The 22,336-nt window shown below is 30.8% G+C and overlaps 1 protein-coding gene across 1 annotated transcript; it reads left to right on the plus strand.

Moving 5' to 3' along the window:
* The first annotated feature begins 225 nt into the window (after positions 1-225).
* On the plus strand, positions 226-4,420 carry LOC126847679 (uncharacterized). The gene is made up of 5 exons (XM_050588057.1): positions 226-830; positions 2,292-2,331; positions 2,685-2,796; positions 2,875-3,051; positions 4,306-4,420. Exons 1-5 carry the CDS (start codon positions 803-805, stop codon positions 4,330-4,332), a joined length of 384 nt encoding a protein of 127 aa, XP_050444014.1. The 5' UTR covers positions 226-802; the 3' UTR covers positions 4,333-4,420.
* Positions 4,421-22,336: the final 17,916 nt, after the last annotated feature.

Here is a 22,336-nt window from a genome sequence, read left to right on the forward strand (position 1 = left end):
ATTTAATTTACAAGCGTTGGTAATTATTGACTGGTTTAAAACTCAAGTTGGATTTAACAATTAACGCACTGTGTAGTGAGCCAGGAGCTTACCACATACAAGATAAAAATGAATAAACAAAGTAACAAACTTTAATAAACAATAAAACATTTTTAAACTATATTATATATTAAATACACTGACACTTGTAATAAGATTCAGGGTTCGGGTTATATACTGATCTTCAAATGAAGACGTAAATGGATATCTACTTTGGGAAAAACAATGGTATTGTGCAAAAGTGTTACAATAACATGTGTCATTGCAAAATCAGCTTGATAAAATTAATATAGAACTAAACAAGGGCAGATTCAGGGGAGGGGCACAGGGGCACGTGCCCCCCTGTCAATTTTCTATCGACAATTTTTTAGCCATAACACTTCCACTTTCAATACAGTTACAGAGTATTAATATTGACTATACACAATCCATAGAAATGATCAATAATGTAAAAAATGTGTTTACTACAATAAGACAAAATTCAAAAACTGAATTTAAAAACATTTTTGAAGAAACAAGAATAATTGCAGTAAAAATGGACGTTGATATAAGGATTCCAAGAGTAACAAAAACACAATGTAATCGTGCAAACACTCAGCCCCAAACAACTGACTTATCTGAATTTTACTACCACGTTAACTATAAGTTACAGACTTTGAAGTTCGCCGATATCGACATAACGGCCGCCCGTTATACTGAATACGCGCATTAAGAGAATCGCCAACTACAGAAATGGAACAGAAAACAGTAAAACAGAAAAAAAATGTACCCTTATGTCTATTCAAAAACAGGTATAAATATAATAAACAACAAAAATATTCAAATTGTTTTTCAAATTTAACGTTTTTTTAAAAATAATTTTGAATGAACAAAAAATAAAACTATAAATCAAAGCTACTATAAAGTATAAACAAATGACAACCGTTAACCTTACTAGTTACTACGTCTACTGAATGGTCTACAGTTCTATGCCCGCTCAGTATATTTATTTTAGCAAGTTATGAATAGTTATTTTACGTTGTTTGGAAATAAATGTAAAATTAAATTTTTAATTATATGTTGCGCTTCCTAATGTCTTAATACATTTTTCTATAAATAAATATACATAAATTAAATATAAATTTTTTTATTATAAATTTAAAACAAAAATAAGCAATATAAACTTAGTACGTAATACAGTATAAATAATATTACATAATAAAATATGTAATATAATATTATAGTATATATTTCAATATAAGTTATTTAGAATTTTGGATGGGTTCGTCGATTTTGTAGGAAATGACATTTTCCCGTAATGCGTACTTTATATCAAACAAAATATATAGTTCAAAGTGCCATTGTTTATTACTTTGTTCATTCTTATTCTAACTTTTATGTGGTAAGCCCTTGGCTCACTCCAAAAGCAGTTATTTTAGCTCCATCAAAAAACGTTTTTAAGTAATAATAACTTTGTATTTTCCGCTCAAACCAAGAGTAATAATTGAAAGCGGTAACCGTGTATTGTGTCCACAATTTTTACAAAATCTGGTTTTAAAATAGAAATATTAAGAAAACAAAGCCCGTCCAACGAAAAGTATACAAATGATTTTTATTTTATCTCTTGACACGTGTGACACGGCGCGGCGGCCGCAATAAAATTTCTAAAATGCTTAAGTCAATATTTTTAATTTATCTTAGGCTTGATTCAACCTATATGGGCGCTTAAATAACAAATACATCTTACAACAACAAAATAAGAAAATATACTATGTTGTAGTTGTTGTTGTTATGTTATACTATTTGTAGAATCGATTATTAATATGCCAATTAAAATTATGTTTAAACCCTATTTTAATTTCTCAAATTAAAAAAAAATGTATTATTCACTTCCTTGTCTTTTTAAGTAAATGAAAAAGTAATAAAAAAAAAACAAATTAATATGGTCGAAATTCATTAAAACCCCTTTTTTTTATTAAATATTGCCTGTAATATAAAACTGATGTTAACACCCGCCCGCTTTTAATCCCGATAATATTGTAGTAATAATAATAACCTGTAGCTACATTTTGATATAACTAAATGATAATAAGTAATAACATAATTATTTATGTAGTTCACTAAACGACTAGATATTATCGTGGAAACCTTATATTATTATAATATATATATATATATAATATATTATTAAATTGCGATAAAAAGCCGGTTTGGTCACCGGTGGTAAAAGTTTGGTTAAGTTAGTAGCGGACTCAAGTCGTTTCTTCTTTCAGTAGTGTGCAAAAGGTGCAATCAATTGGACGGCTCCAAAAAGTAAGTTATCTAAAATACATACTTTGCATTAGTCTTTCGATAAAATAAGTTTCGAATAGCGGCGAGAACAAATGTTAAATTCTGTTCAGCTCGTATTATATTAATAAACTGTGTAGCACGTAATTATTTGAACTAATTTCATTACTTTGGTTATTTTTTTCAAATTTTCCCCTAATTTTTAAGCATTTTTTGAGAGTACTCAATTTGAAACTTACACACATTTGTAAAATTTTCTCAGCTTTTTAAAAAACAATTTTTTTATTATTTATGTTTTGGGCAACGCGAATAATTGTTATGAAAATGAAATATAACTTGGAAGTTCTATTAAATTTTACACATATTTATGTTGACAGATGGTCAATTTTATATTCCATACTTACGAAGGTCGGCGTGGCGGTAGTGGCGAAAGGGGAGGTCGTGGTAGAAAAAGAGGCGGCACCGGTGTCCCGAAAGCCTTTCGAGGGCGTAAGTTGTTACTATATATCGGTTAACCGATTTTCTCATATTATGTATAACCTCAACTAACCTTGTAATATATTTCAGGTTGTAATCTGTGCACCGTCAGAGGCCACCGGGCAGCGGAAGTCGCCAAAAAGAAGGGGCAAATCCCGCTGCAGCCGCCGCCGCCAAAGAGACGGCCGAGGACCCACCTCCCCTAGCCGCCGAGGAAGAAACCACCGCCACCGCCATCCAAAAGGAGCCGTCCAAATTGGGGGTGGGGTAAGGTATTAAAATTTTTTTTTTGTTAACTGAATGCATAATATCTCAAGAATATTGTATCAAAATTTCAAGTCGATCGGAACAAAATTGACGACGTTATGAGTTGTCGGAATTTTATAGCTGCCCGGCCCGAGCGCACGCTATCGTTAACTTTAAAGCGTTTTTCCCACAACTCACGTTTTCAAAGTCGGCGACTCTCATAACTTCAAAACTACTACACCGATCCTTTTGAAATTTTGAACACTATTTCTGTACACAACTTACGAGGTAACGCTGGAGATTTTTTTTCAAATTTGTTAATATTTTTTATTTTACAATAACAAATTAGCCGATTTTTTTCGCAAAAATCGCGTTTTTCTCTTTAAAGTGTTCCCAAAAAGTGAAAAATTGAAATTTCAAAAAACCCTCCCGGCGTTACCTGGGGAAAGCAATTATCTAACGAAAGAACTTGATTTTTTTAATTTCGGATGATCCAGCATCCGAATAATTGCTGCCGTTGCCGTATTTTGTAATATTTCTACATGAAAATATTACACAATATTCTTCGAATGTTATACTTTAATGTACCATTAGTTTTAATTAATAGATTTTAACTGTGTCGTCAAAAAAAATTCACAAAAATTCGCCGTTTTTTTGCACGAATTAACTTCCCCCCCCCCCCCCATTAATAAAGTAATGTTTTTTACTTAAGTACTTAAATAATATTTAAACCTGGGTTCTTTTTAATTAGGTACTTAAAACATTTACAGTCAAAAATTCAAAACACTTTATTCTGATACATTATACTATACCCTTTTTGATTCATTAATTTTCCATTTTTTTTGGTTTTGTGTTTTCCTAGAAGCTATAAACTTGATTTTTTCAAATTTCGATTTGTTTTTTAATTACGCTTTATACTTTTTTTTTGATTATTACTAATTTACCCAAACATTTTAGTCGTCAATTAAACGTTTGGAAGTCGACATTTTTTTTGTTTTTATTTTTTGACAACCCCTTATGAATATTTTATGAGCATTCTTATAAATTGTATTTGTGTATGACATTTATTTAACAAATTTGCGACCCCCAAGCCCCCAATTACTGTCATGTATGATTTAACTATCAAATGTCTAATTTTTTGGATATTTCTAGCAAATATATTTCAAACTAATTTAAACTCACCAAACTTTTTGCTTATTGTATTATAAATATAAGAAATGTGACAATAATTATTTTGTATGTAATTAAAATTTACAAATGTGATTACTTGTTTAGAAAGAAAAAGGAGAAAACAAAAGATAATTGAAGATAAATCAAAGAATAATTGTAGCGGTGAGCAAAATACCAAAGTGAGACGTATGTTTTATATTTTTATGATCTGCATATTATTCTCGAGCCGTTAAAAATAATTTAAACAATACAAATATAAACCATGAAATAATAAAATAAATTATTGTTTTACTATATTGTTATAGAAAAAAAATGTGCGTTAAATGTTGTGTGTTTTCTAATGTTTGTTGTAAATATAGGCCTAAGTTTCGTTTACTAATGTGTATTCATAATCATCTAAAACAATGATAATCTAAATTATTATTTAATTATTTATATCAAATTATAATAATTATTATAATTTTTAGTTTTAATTTAATGTTACTTTATTTTTTCCAGGTTTTTGTTTTTCATCGCACTGGATATTTTTTTAAGTAAGTTTAACAATACTTAATTCAACTGATGTAGCACGGTGAACCTACCTATTGTTTAACATGGGTTAGGGAAAAAAATATTTAGATATTAAAATAAGTAATTGGTTTCAACGGCAGTATTTTCAATTTAAGGTCATTATTTAAGGTTTTAAAAATGTCACTCCTTTCAAAAATATTAATTGTTTAGGCTAGTACTATGCCAATTTTATATATTGATTTTTACTGAAAACTGAATTGTTTTGCTGTTGTCAATTTTGGAAATTCACTATAATTATAATGCATTTTCTTACACAGCTTCAAAACCCCTTAGTCTACTACTAATGTATTTTATAAATACTTCATGTACCTAATTGTATTACTATTAATGTGCTAATATAGTTTTTTGTAAATTTGTTGCAGATCAAAGTTTCATATTAAGTGACACTGTGAATTATACTTTCTGTGAATGTGACTGTGAATTATACAACTTAATTACAATACTTTTAACTTTATATACTTTTATCAATACAATTATTTTAATTATTTGAAGTGTTTTATTTAACTGATTTTGTTTTTTTGTTGAGATTTTTTAAACAAACAAATGTTTATTTTTCTTTTACCAGTTGGTAAATTTTTTTTCTTTCTATTAATTTGTATTTATTTTTTTGTAGGTTTGAGTAGTTAACGTTTACTCTCTTGTGCTGCATTTACGTTGCTTACGCATAAGATATTTTTAAAAGGGTAGTTAACGTTTACACTCTTGTGCTGCATTTACGTTGCTTACACAAAAGATATTTTAAAAGAGTAGTTAACGTTTACTCTGTGGTTTGGCTTTAACGTTGCTTGAATACATAATTTTAAAAGAGGAGTTTTGTCTACTCTTTAGTTTGACATTTACGTTGTCTGAACTCAAACGAATTAAACATGATTTTTAATAGTAAAACAAATGAGGTCGCTCAGTATGTGCGTACTGAATATGCAAAGTTAGATTTTAACGACGTGTCAGCGTCGCATAGTTGTGTTAATGGCATTTGTAGTACGGTTTTAAAAAAAAAAACAATGATAAGAACTTAAAAAGACTTGTAGTTAAGCATTTGCGAAACGAAAATTCATCTCTTAGAAAACATATAAATAATAATGCTGATATCAGCAACGATTGTTGCTCCTCGTTTGATGAAAGTGTGACGTTTAAACTAAAGAATATATTGGAAACGACCGAATTTTTCATCGACCGATTTAAAAAAATTCGACGGTCCTGTAGTTGACGATATTTGTAGACAGTTAAAAGTCAAACTTGATTACAGTAACAAAAAGTCTGTACACAGAAAATGTCTTAAATCGTTTGACATTTCTAATAGTATTAAAACTGAGGAAATGAATAAGTCTAACGATAAAAGTACCGGTGAGACAAGTTCAAAAGACATTTCTAGTTTTGTTAGTAATTACAGAAATGAAATAGAATTTGTAGTGTTGGACAATTTAGATATGGCTATATCAACACCTCACATTACTTTATCATCTTTTGACGAGAACGATATCACCGATAGTAGTTCGGTAAATAAATCTGGTCTAAACGATGTTACGCCGGAGAAATCTGTTAACAGCGGCTATCAAACGGTAGTACCCAAAAACGAAATATCTATGATAACGCCCCCAAAAACCGTTTATTGATATTACTGATGGAGCTATTATTCATAGTACTCCTGTAACAAATTATAAGAGAACAGCTGGTGGTAATTATGTCACCCCGGTAAAACAAATTAAAAAAAATTATGATAAAGTGCCGACACCATTGAAAAATGTAATAGGAAAAAAAACTCCTGTTAAACCTGGAGTTGTTTTACCCATGTAAAACCTGTATTCGAAAAACTGTGTTAACCCTATTCTCACCTCACTTTTAAAAAAGTCTATGCGTACGAGGGTCAGTTTATAATTCCGAAACAGCAGTGGTCGCTCATCAGTGGCTTTAATAGCAACCCCCGGCGAGTGACCTTTTTCATTATGCCCGTCCTATGTGAAATTTTCTTAGCTTTTTAAATATATAAGTTTAATCAGCGGACTCGGCCCGGAAAATATACCCGAGCCCAAAAACTACGGCCCGGTCGCAGTAGGGTTACGCCCCGGGCCGCGCACTGGTCGCGTTCAGATAATAATTAAAGGTAGAACCCCCGGCGAGTGACCTTTTTCCTTATGCCCGTCCTATGGGAAATTTTCATAGCTTTTTAAATATGTAAATCATAACATAGCGCCCTCTAGCTGTGTCCTATACTTTTCTTATCTGTGTCGATTGTGTGTTATTAATACTTATTATCATTTATGGAATATTCATTAGTCATTGTTATTTGTTATCTTATGTTATATTGTTACTCATTATTTATATGTGCAGTCCCTTAAACCTGAAATTAAATAGACGACATGATCAAAATGTATTAATTATCTTAATAAAATACTGCCACAAAACTAGATTAAAAATATTGTAACATAATGCATTAGGATACAATATTTATTTTTATAATGATTTTTTTCTGGTTTATTTCATTATATTCGAATCATAATAACAACTATTTTATTGTTAAGCCAGAAGCTTTTTTTACTTGTAATAATATAAAATTTATTTTTCAAAATCTGGGATTTTCCAGATTTTATAGCTAAGTAATGAGAGAAAACTGAAAAATAACATATGGGGTTTACATTCAAGTTTTACTGTTGCCATTACAGTCAATTAAAGATAACAATATTTTATGTATAAATTTGGAAGTATTTTAGCAAAATAACACAATTATTAATGTTTTTTTAATACTTTTCTACTGTTAATAGCTATTTCTACTTTTAATAGCTTCCTACTCGTGTAAAAATATTGACACAAAAAAAAAACAAATATAGTTTATGCTGCTAAAAGAATGTCTCATTCGAATTAATTAATTAAATATTTAAATAATACAATTTCCATAATTAATGTAAAAAATGCAATTTTTCGTATTTATCAATAGTTTTCTTAAAAATTCATGTTCAATAATATCTTATTGTTACATACAGAACAAAAATATAAATGAATGTAACTCAATCAAATTTATTAGTTTGAATATTTTTTATTATGCAATTTTAAGAAATGATAAATTAAACTATTTTTTTTATAATTAGATTGTAGTTACATCGAATGAGGACTTGGCTACCTATTACTTGGCGTTAAATATCATAGAATTATAAAAGAAAATATATACAATACATAGGAGTATAGTCAATATAGAAATTCAAAATTGTATAATCGTTCATTAAAAATTAATTATGTGTGGTGCATTACATTTGCTACAAAAAATATTTCACTGTTAAAAACTGTTCAATAATGCTGACTTGTTTTTACAAATACATGTTTACAAGTGCCTGTTGACAACTTTATTTGATCTTGAATACAATATTGAGCGTTCTGAAGACTTGAAAATTATGTGGATGTAATAATTTTGCCAACAGTTGTGTTTTCTAAGAATACAACAAGAGCAGCCAGGGACTATGTTCAAATGTTTACCAAGTTCGTTACAGGAGGTTGAGCAATGTCCAATTGCAACACCATACAGTGCAAAATAACCTAGAAAAAAAAATTGTTTAACATAACGTATTTATAAGTTAAATATTAAATAGAAATAGGACATATTAAATAGGAAAATAGTTACTCGATGCCGCCCCACTTACAATTCATTTTAAAATCAAGTTTGTTGAAACGTGAAAATTGTATTTTTTGAATTGCTTACAAACCTCGGACTGTCTACTATATATTTATTTTTTTTTACATAATATTGAATCAAGGGGTTGCAAAAATTAAATATATAATAGGTGTGGTTACAAAGAGTGTTTTAAAGACTGTTGGTAAGAAAATACAAATTTTAAAATAAAAAATTAGTTCCCATGCGTCTACTGACAGATGGCTGCCAAACTAACTGAAAACCTAAACTCCAAACCCAATATGTAGTTACAAAAATTACATTTGGCACAAAATACATTTGAGCTTACTAGTCACATAATCTTGGATTCTATCAAATTCACAAATACAGCTGATAGCGATCCAACGACAACATACTGTGCAGGCCACCCATTCTACATTCTTGGTCTCCAATCGGTCTGTGCTTATTTGAATGTTTACTACAGTACAGACAAATGTTTGTAATATTATCTTCTGCGTTTTCCACTTAATAACCTTATAAGTATGGTCTATAAGACATTGGATCGAACCCTAAACTGAATTGTGAATCGTTGATTATGGTTAAAGCGTAATAAATAATATAAAGTCCACAGTTGACAACATCAATTTGTTCCGGTATGTTTTTTTATTGAATGAATGTTATATTAATTTCGGAAAACACTCTCCTTCGTTATACGTACAATATTTTCTCAACACTTTAGTTAACTTTTTGAATTGACTTTAACATGTTCGACCAGTGGCGTAATTAGGAATTTGTCTTAGGGGGGTGTTACGTATCAGCAGTTTATATAAATACATATGGTGGGAATTGTCTACCATACGCGTGTGCTACACCGGCACAACTTGTCATTCGTGTAACTTGGGTTTCATAATAAACATCAGCGAATATTATTATTTATATTAATCTAATTGTGTTCTACTTTCATACTAAGGTATAACAAATTGGCGACGAAGAAACTCTTTATTTCTCACATAGACCATACTGTCTATTAAAAGTAAATTAAAATTATTTACGTGTTTAAGAAGTTCAGTGAATTTGTAATAAAAATTTTTAAAAAATGGTTGAAACCAAAGAAACCGTTAAATTCAATCAAGTATTTGGAACACCCGGAACATTTGAACCTGGAATGGACGTGACCATATTCGAATCTAAGCTGACAAATTTTTTTCTGGCAAACGGAATTGAAAACGAAGTTCAAAAGAAAGCCATATTGCTTTCATCAGTAAGTGAAGAAATTCATAAAATTTTATTCAGTTTATGCCTTCCAAGCACACCAGACACTCAGACTTATGCTACACTTATTGGTCTTTTAAATAAATACTATAAGCCAGTAAAGTCCTACTTCGCTGCGAGACATGCGTTTTATCAAGCCAAAAAACGTACAGATGAAACAGTTGCTGAATGGGGTGCCCGAGTCAAAAACCTTGCATCCAAATGCAATTTCTCGTCAGAATTATCTACTGTCATCCGTGATACTTTCGTAGTGGGTATGGATCCGGGAAAAGTGCAAGACCGACTACTTGAAGAAGATGCTTCTAAAGTAAGCACAACATTTACAAGCCTCTCAGAAATAGCTACTGCTAAAGAGGCTACTTTGAAAGAAAAAAATGGCTGGGAGAAGGACGAAGCCGACCTCAAATACCAGAGGCAGTCGCGCAAGTTCAAACCAGCTGATCGTCAGACAACTTCAGATAAACCAAGGTGCGGGGTATGCGGTCGTTCAAACCACGCCCAAAAGGACTGCAAATACAAGAACTACAGCTGTAACATTTGTAATGTCAAAGGTCACCTGGCTCCTATGTGTACTAAAAAGGGTAAGAATGATCAACCAAACTATAATAAGTCTGCCCAAAATAAATTTATATCACAGAATTCGAATGAAAATGTAGATGAAAATGATATGTATAATTTATCTGATACCTTTTTTTGTATAAGGGAACAACATAATTCTCAAAATAGAGTAAAGCCTTATACAATTAACCTATCAATTGAAAATAAAAAATTTAATTTTGAAATAGACACGGGGTCTAAGTACAGTGTTATATCAAAAAAAATGTATGATTCTAACTTTAGTAGTATAGTTTTACAAGACAATGATATTTCGTTATACGATTATGTAGGAAATAACATAAGCCCGATAGGTAAGGTCATGGTAAATGCGAAATACTCAAACAAAGCTTTTAAAATGTGTATTTATGTCATTGAAAAGGGAGGCCCTCCTTTGATAGAAATGATTTACATACAATTAATTATTCACCTTTATACAAAAATGTAAATGACAGTGATAATTTAGATCTGGATCAAATATTAAAAAACTTTGAAGGACTGTTTAAAGATGATTTGGGGACATTTAATAAATATGAAATTTCATTAAAAATTAAAAAAGGGGCTATACCCAAATTTTTTAAACCCAGGTCAATTCCTTTAGCGTTAAAAAGTAAAGTAGAGACAGAAATAAATCGTTTAGTAGTCAATCAAATTCTTGTTCCTGTCGACTACAGTGACATTTTCTCCCTCCCCCACCCTGTTCTTGTATGCAGAATTCGTTTACCTTTTTGAAATGATCCTCGAACTTGTTAGCTCCACCGCCAGTTGCGCAAACCGTAGACACACTGGCCGCCATGCCTTTCCTTTTGGCTAGTTCAAGGAAATTGCTCATTTCGCAAGTGTGGAATCTGATGAAATGTAACGTTCCTATCCTGTCACATACTTTTACATTGTCCAACTGAAAACGAAACCAATTTCGCAACTTAACTATAAGCAAATAGGGTATTTTCATTTGGGAATATTGTTACCGTGTAACAGGCTAGTGTGGGTGGAAATTATACCGGGAAGGAGAATAACAATGAGAATTGGCGCAAACCTGTAAATGCGTGTCTCTGTGACCGGATTTTCCGTAAGCTGAATATGTTGTCAAGTATTTCGTGACGTTCGATAAAAGTTGAGCTTCGTCTTCAGTATTTTCCACAACGTTGTCTTTTGGCTCGAAAAATACTAATTTCGAAAGTGTTCCTCCTATATCCATGCCAAACCACGGCATAGCTGAACAGCAAACAAAAAAAAGTTAAGAGTGATTACACTTCATGCAGATATATCAATACATGTATATGTCCTGATAATTATATGATTATTTCCGATCTATATTCTCCTTGCGATTTATGATAGTATAGTCTTAATTATATGTTCTGGCCAAACGGTTTTTAGTAGTTTTGTAATATCTAGCCTTAATTGATTTACTGGCAACATTTATCAATATTTAACATTTCTCATAAATCATATTCTGTGGTTCACCATTATTTAAGTACCTACCTAACAAATTAAATTAGAGAGATGTTTGAAGTTTACGAAAAGTAAAATTTCTAAAATGTTTAATACAAATACTTGTTTATTGAAACTACGATTATTTTAAAATTAATTGATGTATAAGACGTTTGTAAATTGAAATTGTACACTTATATATACTAGTAAATGAAATGTTATCTTATATAATCGTAGTTTTTAAAATAACCTTATCTTTATTGAAGTCGTTTTATTGGTTTGACAGCTGTAATACGAGCATTGATATTTTAATAGTGGATTTTAACTATTTATTCCCCTGGACTCCCCTCTAATTTTATAATTTGATTTAAGTACACATTCGGGACTAAAATATACCGTGAAGTTTAGCTGCACATACTTGCCCCATTTCTCATAAAACGTGTTAGAACTCAACGGCGCGATGCACATTAACTACAAATACCCCATCAGGTAATTTTTATTATTAAATCTTTTTAAAAATAAATGATAATAGATGTAATTTTTTTTTAGCTGCGATGCAAAGCGAGGAGGTATTGGTTTTACCTACCTGATGTGGGCTTTTTTTTTATCAGTATACACTGTAACTTTTTTAATACTGGACCAATTCCTTCGAATAGCAACTCTATAAATCGCGAATTTCTTCTTGTTGGTACTTAGGGGGGGAGGAGGGGGTAAAAGTTGAAAAAGTTTACTTCTTCACAGACGAAATTTGGAAAAACCAAAAAAAAACCGTACGACATTTTAAGTTAGAACTCTTACTGGCTATAATTTCGAGAAAAAGAGTCGGATCGAGTTGAAATGTATAAGAAATAATTATTTGGTATGCCCGCACACGTCAGTTGTGTCAAATTTAAACTATATTCATTTCCCAACCCCTTAAGGGGGGGGTGCGTTTTTTTTGTTTTTCGGGGGTTTTTAGCTGTAATTTTAAGACCTTTGGGTTGAAAATTTGCCAGTAGTTGGAACTCATACGTATCCATAACATATTAAACGGGAAAAAAATTCGGCGCTACAGTTTTTTTTTAATTGCCGGAAAACTGTGTTTTCGCAGATTTCGTATATTTTAACAAAAACACCTAAAATCTTAAAAAAAAATGATCAAATCATTAAAACAATTTTATGTATATCTATGCAGAATGATACTATTAAGTTTTGTGCTCAAGTACCACTTTTGACTTTAAGTTAACACATATAAATTTTTTTTACAGAGGTACAAACGCGGTGTACCAGATGTGAAAAACGAAAATTATAGAGTTAACTTTTGTTCTGTTGGCATTATCGTGTGTACGAACGCCATGTTGTTGCGCGGTCTTATCTGTCCCGCAATGAAAATATGAATTCAGGTGAAAAAAATAATTGTTTATTGTTTCAAATATTATTTCTAAATCTCGTCTACAAAAAACGCTAGTTTTTATTCTGGTTATAACTTGTATTTCGGAGTAAAGCTTGACGCGGCCCCCTCAACCTATCACACAGGTTGGGCCCGCGCTGTACCTCTTCTGTCACCCGTCGACACATTGTGCGACACACGGTTGTGAGCTTACTCTCCCACAGTCCAGTTGGAGAGTGCAAAGTCCACACCGGGGAAAACGGCCGCGGCCGGCCGCCACTAAGCTTCCCAGTTGTTCGCTCTCTCCGCTCCCCGTCGTCAATGCGAACGCACCTAGCTGCCACCGCCTATTTTTGCACGACCCGAGCGACACACGTTCACTGTGGTTTTTGTTATTTTTCCTCGTTTAAAAGATAACTTGCTTTTTGTTTTTAGTGTTAAAATAAATGGGCTCTGCCCTCTTATTTCGACAACACACCCATTTGTGTATTTATTTATTTTATTTTTCCACTGTCTTACACCTTCTCGCGGAACGTCGACCGTCACATCGTCGCGCCTATTCCGCCCAGTAGCGAGACGCCGACCCTCCCCAGTGTCGCGTCAAGCTTTTATTACGTAGTTTGATGTTTACTTTATCAATTTTTATTATATTTTAATAAAAACAATTTGTCAACATAATATAATTAAATAAATAATAAATAAAATTAATAATATAATTAACTGAATATGGATTTTGTTAAGTCACAGTTAATATAAAGTCGTTTTGAACAAAACTCTACTTTTTGCGGATTGACTGAATGTAATTTCAGTAACTCTAAATTGGCAGTAATTTCGTGAGAAATGATAAAACGAGCTGTTTATAACATAGTTGTTCGAATTATCAATTTACCAGACCAAATAATCTTTGATCGTGACCATATTGTAAATTAGGTGTGTAGTTATTATGACATTTATAAGGTGATAATCGTGAAAGATTTAATACAAAAATATTTGTTTTTTTTGCAATAGTTAAAACTAAAATAAAATTGATTGTTATACGTACCTTGGTATGAAAGTAGAACACAATTAGATTAATATAAATAATAATATTCGCTGATGTTTATTATGAAACCCAAATTACACGAATGACAAGTTGTGCCGGTGTAGCACCCGCGTATGGTAGACAATTCCCACCATATGTATTTATATAAACTGCTGATACGTAACATTGATTATTGGTAATTGGTGTTTTTTTATTTGAAAACTTTTTTAGCGATAAACGCCCGGTCGCGTTATCAACTGTCCACCGTCTATTGTACACGGTAAAGGTGGGAACGAAAAACCCCTTATCGGCCCGAGCCGGTCATGGTGTATGAGAGAGAGGTTGGGGGGTGATGACATTTTTTAGGTAGTCGGTATTCGGTAATTCAATAATCAGTTATTGATTTAACATTGATCCGGAGTGTTAATCTGATGCAGTTTCGAGTAAAATTTTTTTAAATTTATACATAGTAAAAAATATTTAATTTTAAAAAAATATTTTCTCTTAACAATTTTTGGTGTTAAATTGCCGCCTTGTAATAAAATCACCTGCACACCATCTCAAGTGCTGGGAGTGTTTGCCGAGGTTCAGCTTGGTAAGTGACTTGCTATTTAATACTTAGTAGCTTTAGTATTGCTTTATTCGATTAAATTTATATTTATCCGTATGCTACCTTATGACAGAACTAAGTGGGTGTTAAAAACATCTGTCATGATTTATGTCTTGTAAGCTAGGTATAGGTTAGGGAAGTAACGTATTAAAAAACTCAAAACTGTATGTTTATACTTACACAGGTAATACCATGTTTGATATATACAGGTTATTGCACACCGTCGTTAATTGTTATCTGTATGCATTACATTACAGTTACATACTGTTTATTATTATTCAATGTAAAACTTAATTTTCCATATACTATTTTTTAAAATGTCAAACAAATTTGTGTGATTTAATAATCGTTTTTTTGTTTAGATTACAAAAATGTAAAACTCAGTAGTGTATTTTATAATTTTTCATATATAAATATATATCATAAACTATAATTGAATCGGTATGCTTGTTTTAAAAATGTGTATTTAAGTCAAGAAAATTACAATAATAATTTCAGGTTTTTTATTAATCTATTATATGTGTTTTATATATACATGGAAATTGTTGTATAAATTAATAATGGATAAACCTTTTTTTTCCATCTTGTACTAAATGTTTTTTTTTAAACGCTCATGTTTTTATAGTTGTAACGTGTACTTCTTCTTATCTAAATTCTGCTTTACTAAATGAAATCTGTTAGTTTATAATTTATTATATAGAGGGCCTGATTTCACTGTAAGATCCTATACTTGTAGTCAAACTTTACACACATATTGAATGTTAATATTTTAGGTATTAGTCATGTGTTATAAAATGTAATTGTTGGCGTCTCAAAATTGGTTAGTAATAAAATATTTTCTAATAGCTTTCTATTTGTGGTTATTTGGTAAATGTTTTGTTTTTCCTATTGTCTCTTTTTATATAACAATCAAACAGAAATTAGTAGAAATAATAAAATATTTCTTTACAATTATTAAGGTTGTTGTGTAACGTACCATTAAAATTATGGTATACAGGTACATCATATGATTAATCATATTGTTTGTTGGTGTTTTTAAGTTGTTTGACATTTAGAGTTATAATTCATGTGTCATAGTTAATTTTTAATTTCATTAAGTTAACATGGGAAGGAAAAGTAAAAGAGCCCTTAAAAGCCTTCAATATGTACGGGATTTAAGAGAAAACAAAGAATATTGCGCTGATGAAAGAGAAAAAGATAAGCAAAAAAAAGGAGTTTTACATTTAAATCCTGAAAAAAAATTACATCACAATACAATAATGTTAAAAATATGAAAAAACGATTAGAAAATCCTGACGTGAAGAAGAGGAATTTAGAAGCCACTCGTAAAAGACTACAAGATTCTGTCAAAAAGGAATTGAATCTAGCAAGGTCTCGAAAAGAGTAAGAAAAAAAGGTTACAAAATGAAGTATATAGAAGTTCCTATAAATATGCAAACCGTCGTTATATGAATAAAAGAAGAGCTCCATCAGACAGTAGGTTAAAGTCTGTCGTACGGAAAAAGTCATGTATAGTATCAACCAACAGATTACGTGAACGTCAAAGATTAAATACTTCAAGACATAAATGGGAGATGTTGGCTGAATACAACCTGCGGAAAACACAAGGTCTATCAGAAACGTGTTGTTCTTCATGTAATCGTCTTCGATTACCAAGTAGTATGGTTAGATGCCACCAAAAAGCAGTATTCACTATTTTAAGGATGAAGTGTTGTATGTCCGGTGATGATACTAGTATTCATGTGTGTACAAGTTGTTATACTCATTTAAGAAAATCAAAAATTCCTATTGTAATGGATTTGAGTTGAACACTTAACCGCCGTCGGTGTTGAAGCTCAATCAAATAGAGAAACAAATGATTTCTTTAAGGTTAGCCTTTATGAAAAATTTTAAATGTCTTCGTAGCGAGAGTCAGTTGAAAATTCAAGGTTATTTAGTAAATGTGCCGATTGACTTGACAAGAACAACTTGTATTTTGCCTAGGAGAGCCGAGATTTTAGCAGCAATAAAAATTATGAAGGTAAAATTAAAAAGAAAGAGTTGTTTTAAAAACAGTATTATTTGTGTCAAAATGTTCGTCCAAGTTTGGTAGTTTCAGCACTGCATGATCTTATTGGAAAACCATTGTATGAAAACGCATCTGTTGATAGAGATTGGCTAAGGCATGTTACTGATAGTTAAGACGTGCTGAATACTGATTTAGAGTTCTGAAAACTTATCAGGCGAAGACGTTGATGAAGAAGAAGTAGATGATGTATTTATTGATAATACCGCTTTAATAGGAAAGAAATGTAAGTATATGCATAAACGGAAAAATCGGAAAATTAATAGTTATGTTAGATTTAAGCTTGCTAATAACCCTAGTGACTTTTACAGAGAACAGGTAATGCTTTTTTTACATTGGCGTAATGAGTATGATGATTTGATTAATGTAAATTGCCAGGAAGTGTATCAATCAAATTTCAGTGAAATTCAAAGGTTATACTACAGTTTAATAAAATAGAAGAAAATTAATTGGAAGACAATATCCAAACTGTTAATGAACAGCAGGACAATAATGAAGTTACAATGTTGGATGATTGGGTTCCTGATGACAGGCTAATAACTGATGTAGGTGATTTCAGTAACACAGATGATACTGATAATCCCAAGGTAACTAATGTTAATGGTGAATTGTTAAATGTTCATAAATTAGACAGTGATGAATTTAACCAATTAATCAAAAGTATGAATAAAGGACAAAGGCAATTTCTTTATCATACTACTAATGTGCTGAGATCTCAAATATGGGGGTCTGGCAATCCTAGTTTTCGAGCGTTTGTTACAGGACCTGCTGGAGCTGGAAAATCGGTACTCATACGAGCATTGGCCCAATCTACAATACGCATAGCCAATTTGAGACCCGATATTGATGATTTATCGTTGCCACCTGTGTTACTAACTGCACCTACAGGTAACGCAGCATATGGTATAAGAGGCGTAACTCTTCATGCAGCATTTAAATTACCTTTAAGTCAATTTGCTGGTATTTTACCAAAACTTGGAGCGGACATATCAAATAGTCTTCGCTGTCAGTTGGCTAATGTAAAATTATTGATCATAGATGAAATTTCTATGGTTGGTTTGAAGACACTTAGCTATATTGACCAACGTTTAAGAACTATTTTACGAATTGATGAACCATTTGGTAATATTAACGTGATTGTTTTTGGTGATTTTTACCAATTGTCGCCAGTCCAAGCTACAGCTCTTTATGAGAATTTTGAGCGATTGATTGGTAAGTATCCTAACTCGCTTGATGTTATAGGTAGAAAAATGGTATGGGAAACTTTCAAGTTTTATGAACTGACAGAAATCATGAGGCAAAAAGATGACAAGGTATTTGCAGAAGCTTTAACTAAATTAGCTAGAGGACAACTGCAAAAAGAAGATATACAATTTTTTAAGTCACTCGAGTCGCCTATTGGTATAAGTTTTCAACCAAGTGTCATGCATTTGTGGGCTACTAATCGTGAAGTCGACTTAATGAACACTTAAGTTTTAAGTATTTTAAATACCACTAGTGTTTTTTCAGAAGCAATAGATACATCAGCCAAAAGAGCAGATATTGTAGCCGCTACTAAACTGATAAGGACCAAAACAATGGGATTACCCTTGAGGCTTGTATTAAAAGAATCTGTAAAATATATGATTATATCGAATATTTGTACTGAAGGCGGTATTGTTAATGGTGCTATTGGTGAACTAATGCAAATCAACAGGTCGCTTACAATTAGTGGTAAAGAAGTGGCCAATAGGGTCTGGCTTAAATTTGACGAGCCAGACGTTTATTTGAAAATTATTTTATTTAATTTTATCACTTTTATTTGTAATAATTCCTGTAGACCTGTGACCTCTCCGTCGCGTCGTTGCTTTGATTCCATTATGCATAGGCATAATGGAAAATATAGTAGAATATAGATTCTACTGTACTAGGCCTCTCGGATAAAATCACTTTCAAATTAACGCTTTGATGCTTCTATTTTGTAATTTTATCGGTCATTTCAAGAACGACACAAGTCATAAATTTAGCACAATTCGACTGACAAGCTATATGAGAGTTGAATATGATAGACCAGACAACTTGTTAAGGAATTGATTTTATTTTTGAAACGACGTTGGTTTTGTACAATAAATAAGATGTTTTTTTTTTTTAATTAAAATTATAGTAACTGTGGCCTTCGTCATTTCAAATATGTAGACTTACTACAAAAAACTGGTCCTGTGTCTTTTGTATATTTTGAGAACTCGATTGTTCTTGACTTTGGTCGTATCGAAAGTGTTTAAAATGAGGTATTTAAAGCAGGTATTTTTTTTTTTTAGTTATCAATATTAAAATATAATAAAATAATAAATATCTTATATTTATAACTTTTATATAATATTATATTTAATAGTGTAGATACTATTAAATACTTAAAAATTATTAGTAGCTAATTATAAACAATTCTAACTTATTTGTAAGCATTTTCAAAAATCTAAAAGACATAGTATACCAACGAATAAATACACCTTAATAAATGTCTTTTAAAATTTAGTAATACTGAATTATTTGTAAAAAATATTTTTACAAATTGTTAAAACTAGATACAAACGCAATTCAAAATACCTTCATATAAAACATCATACTTCATATTTTGGGCTTATTCCATAGGTTACTTTTGTGTTCTTTACAATCATTTATTAGGCATACTTTCATTGTTATAGAGACTAACCAGAAAACACTGGATAATTGCTACTTTCCCCGAGGGAAATGATTATTCTTTGACACCAACGAGTTGGGTGCTAAAAAGCGTAGATGGTCTCGGGAATGAAATTATCAAATGTTTATGGCCATCCATTGTAAATGTGACTAGCGATATAATACAAAACGCAATGGAACCATCAGATAACTGGAGCACTCATAAAATAAAATTAAAAGAATATTGTATATGTACCTACCTATAATGCAGCCGTGCCTAAAGTAATGAAAAATAACTTACTAATAGGATGTACCTATGTACTTAATTTTACTATTTTTGCATTAACAAAAGTTATTCTTTTAGGTTGTTTTGACAAGGCTTGGCATAAGCAAGTAGAAATGTCTGTAGAATCTTTAAACGAACTACACAGTAAGAGGAGTAAAATACATGAAGAATCTTCAGATTCTGATGGTGGAAGCAGATAAGGTAATAAATAAACTTATTTTATCTTACTGTCCATAAATATATTTTAAGAGATAAATGTGACCCGTTTAAGCTAAGTGATTTGTATGAAGTCTGTAACGCGACCGGCAACCGTTCACGGCGTACCGCGTACCCGAATTTGATAACTCACATATGTCCGTTTAGTAAATTGTCCGGGATTATACATTTTTGTACTACTTGTTACCTTTTTTCTGTTGTCCACGTTGCGTATTTTTTGTCGTATATATTTTTGTTGGTTATTAGTTTTAAATAAAATTATTAACCTTTTTTATTTTTAATTAAACCTATTTGTTTAGTTATTTATTTTAACACGGTCCATAACCACACAGCCTACATTATATATTAAACATCCACGAGTTAAAAGGGAACGGAAAGCATACATTTTTTTTACAAATAAAGACTAAAACTCAAAAATTGTTTATAAGCAATAATATTTTTACTTTGTTTATAATAAGCAGTCATCTATATTCATAATTTCATAGTCGCCCATACTCTAAATTTATATATCCATTGTAATAATGTAAATTTTTTATTTTTAATTCTCGAATTTTTCCTTTTTTTTCTTTCGCTTAAAAATTCTATAGTTTAACAATAATGTATTATGTTTTAAAATTATAAATTAAGAACTTAATTGTATATGTTTATGTTAATAATGCGATTGATTGGTATGCTGTGTCGACCGGCAACACAAAATATGTGCACCTCGCTTTATATTTATTATTTTTTGAGATAAAGTTGTTTACATATATATAGTTTTTTCTAAAAAGCCTAACTAATTTTCTTATAACTAAATTAAAAATCGGCCTTTTAGCCAAGTATTATAATAAGAAAAACTTGCAATTTTATTATGTTTCTATTAATGTTCATATTAATTGGATACAAAAATAAACTATATTATAATTATTATTATGGAATTTAGATGTTTGTTACAATCCAGTTTTTGGCAACTGGTGTATACCAAAGGAATAGGTAACGATTCCTTGTACCCGGTTAGTCATTCAAGTGTAAGTAGGTGCATTACCAGAGTAGCTTCTGAAACAGAATGAATCTTCTCCGCTGATCAATTACGCTTCCCTCAAAAATCGATTAGATAGAGCAAACATATCGAACGAGTAATTATTATTATAAATGACATATAATATCGACTGTTAGAAGGCTATTTGGTGTAACCGACCATTTTCTCAAAATTCACTTTTGGTCTTTTTGGGGTATGTGGCATTATGACGCATAGATAGTGTAGACTCCGTCTGGTATTGATATAATGAATTTAATTTATAAAGTGCAAATTCAAAATCGGATTTCATACGACCGTTTGTTATATTAAGTTAATAATATTGAAAAATTTGTAAACAGAATTGGAATTGGAAGTGGCAATTCGGTCAGAGACAACCTTAAATGAATTCTAATTAAAATTTTTAGTAATGAGTTTGCTCGTGGACGGGTAGAGGAAAAGATATTTCTACGAAATTATTCAATGCAAAAATAGTAGCCATATTAAAAAGTAAATAAATTTTAATTTTAATTACACTTATTCACATTCATGAATCCTAATGTTTGCCAACTTGTAATTTAAATAGGGTGTATAAGAAAAAAGCAGAATGATTACAGTGACACCTTGTTTGAATCTGTGTTTGCCGATTGGTTCAGATATGCTACGACAAGGCACAAAAGATCATTAGATACATAATAATAACTCTTTTTTTTTAATATATATATATATATTATATAATAGTAAGAAGAGTTTACATCAAATATTATAAATATGTTTTAAAATCTCTAAAGCGTAATATTTTACAGAAAAGTAATTATCTTAATTTATGGTTTACTTATTTTGTGTATAATAAAGATTAAACATTAAATAAAAAAACGTTTGTGACTTTCAACTATGCCTAAAACCTGCTCTGTGGCATGGCTCCATAAGTTAAAAATTCGCATTAGAATTAGTTATGTTGTTTCAGTACCAAACCGTTCAAAGTTGCTATTTTACTCACCATTTATTAATTTAAGAAAAAGCAAAAAAAAAACAGTATCAAATTACAGACGGTCACTTGAGGAGATTAATTCAAGCGTAGCAAGACAAAGGTGATCAAAATTTTTGTTCAAAAACCGAGTTTTTTAATTTAAACAACAAAATGTTTTCATTGGCCGTTTTATCATACGATACATGCAGCGAACGAAAAAAACTGTACTACGACAATTTGACAATACAGCCATGGACATAGACATGGCCATGTTACAGAAATATAAATAAATATATCAAAGCCAAAAAACGCTATACTTACATTTCAAATGTTTGCGAACATTTAAAATGTTTAGAATTTGGAAACCTAAAAGGAGAGTTGTGGACCAGGTCTACTCTACTAAGTGCAGCGTCTAGTGGTGATTTGGATTGTCTGAAATATGCACTTAAGAATGGATTTCCATGAAGGAGTAATTATACTGAGCG

The sequence above is a fragment of the Adelges cooleyi genome, unplaced genomic scaffold (assembly GCF_023614345.1).
Source record: "Adelges cooleyi isolate 19-005CV unplaced genomic scaffold, UGA_ACOO_1.1 ACOO_flye_CR_arks_rails_tigmint_CR_PRNA_115, whole genome shotgun sequence".
In the NCBI taxonomy this organism is placed as follows: domain Eukaryota; kingdom Metazoa; phylum Arthropoda; class Insecta; order Hemiptera; family Adelgidae; genus Adelges; species Adelges cooleyi.

What these genes read in the sequence shown, in the direction of transcription:
- LOC126847679 (XM_050588057.1), top strand. Translation starts at nt 803, where the DNA reads ATGTACCCTTATGTCTATTCAAAAACAG. An exon ending in CAATTGGACGGCTCCAAAAA is followed by an intron (nt 2,332 to 2,684) that starts GTAAGTTATCTA and finishes TTATGTTGACAG; the next exon opens with ATGGTCAATTTTATATTCCA. An exon ending in CCGTCCAAATTGGGGGTGGG is followed by an intron (nt 3,052 to 4,305) that starts GTAAGGTATTAA and finishes TTACTTGTTTAG; the next exon opens with AAAGAAAAAGGAGAAAACAA.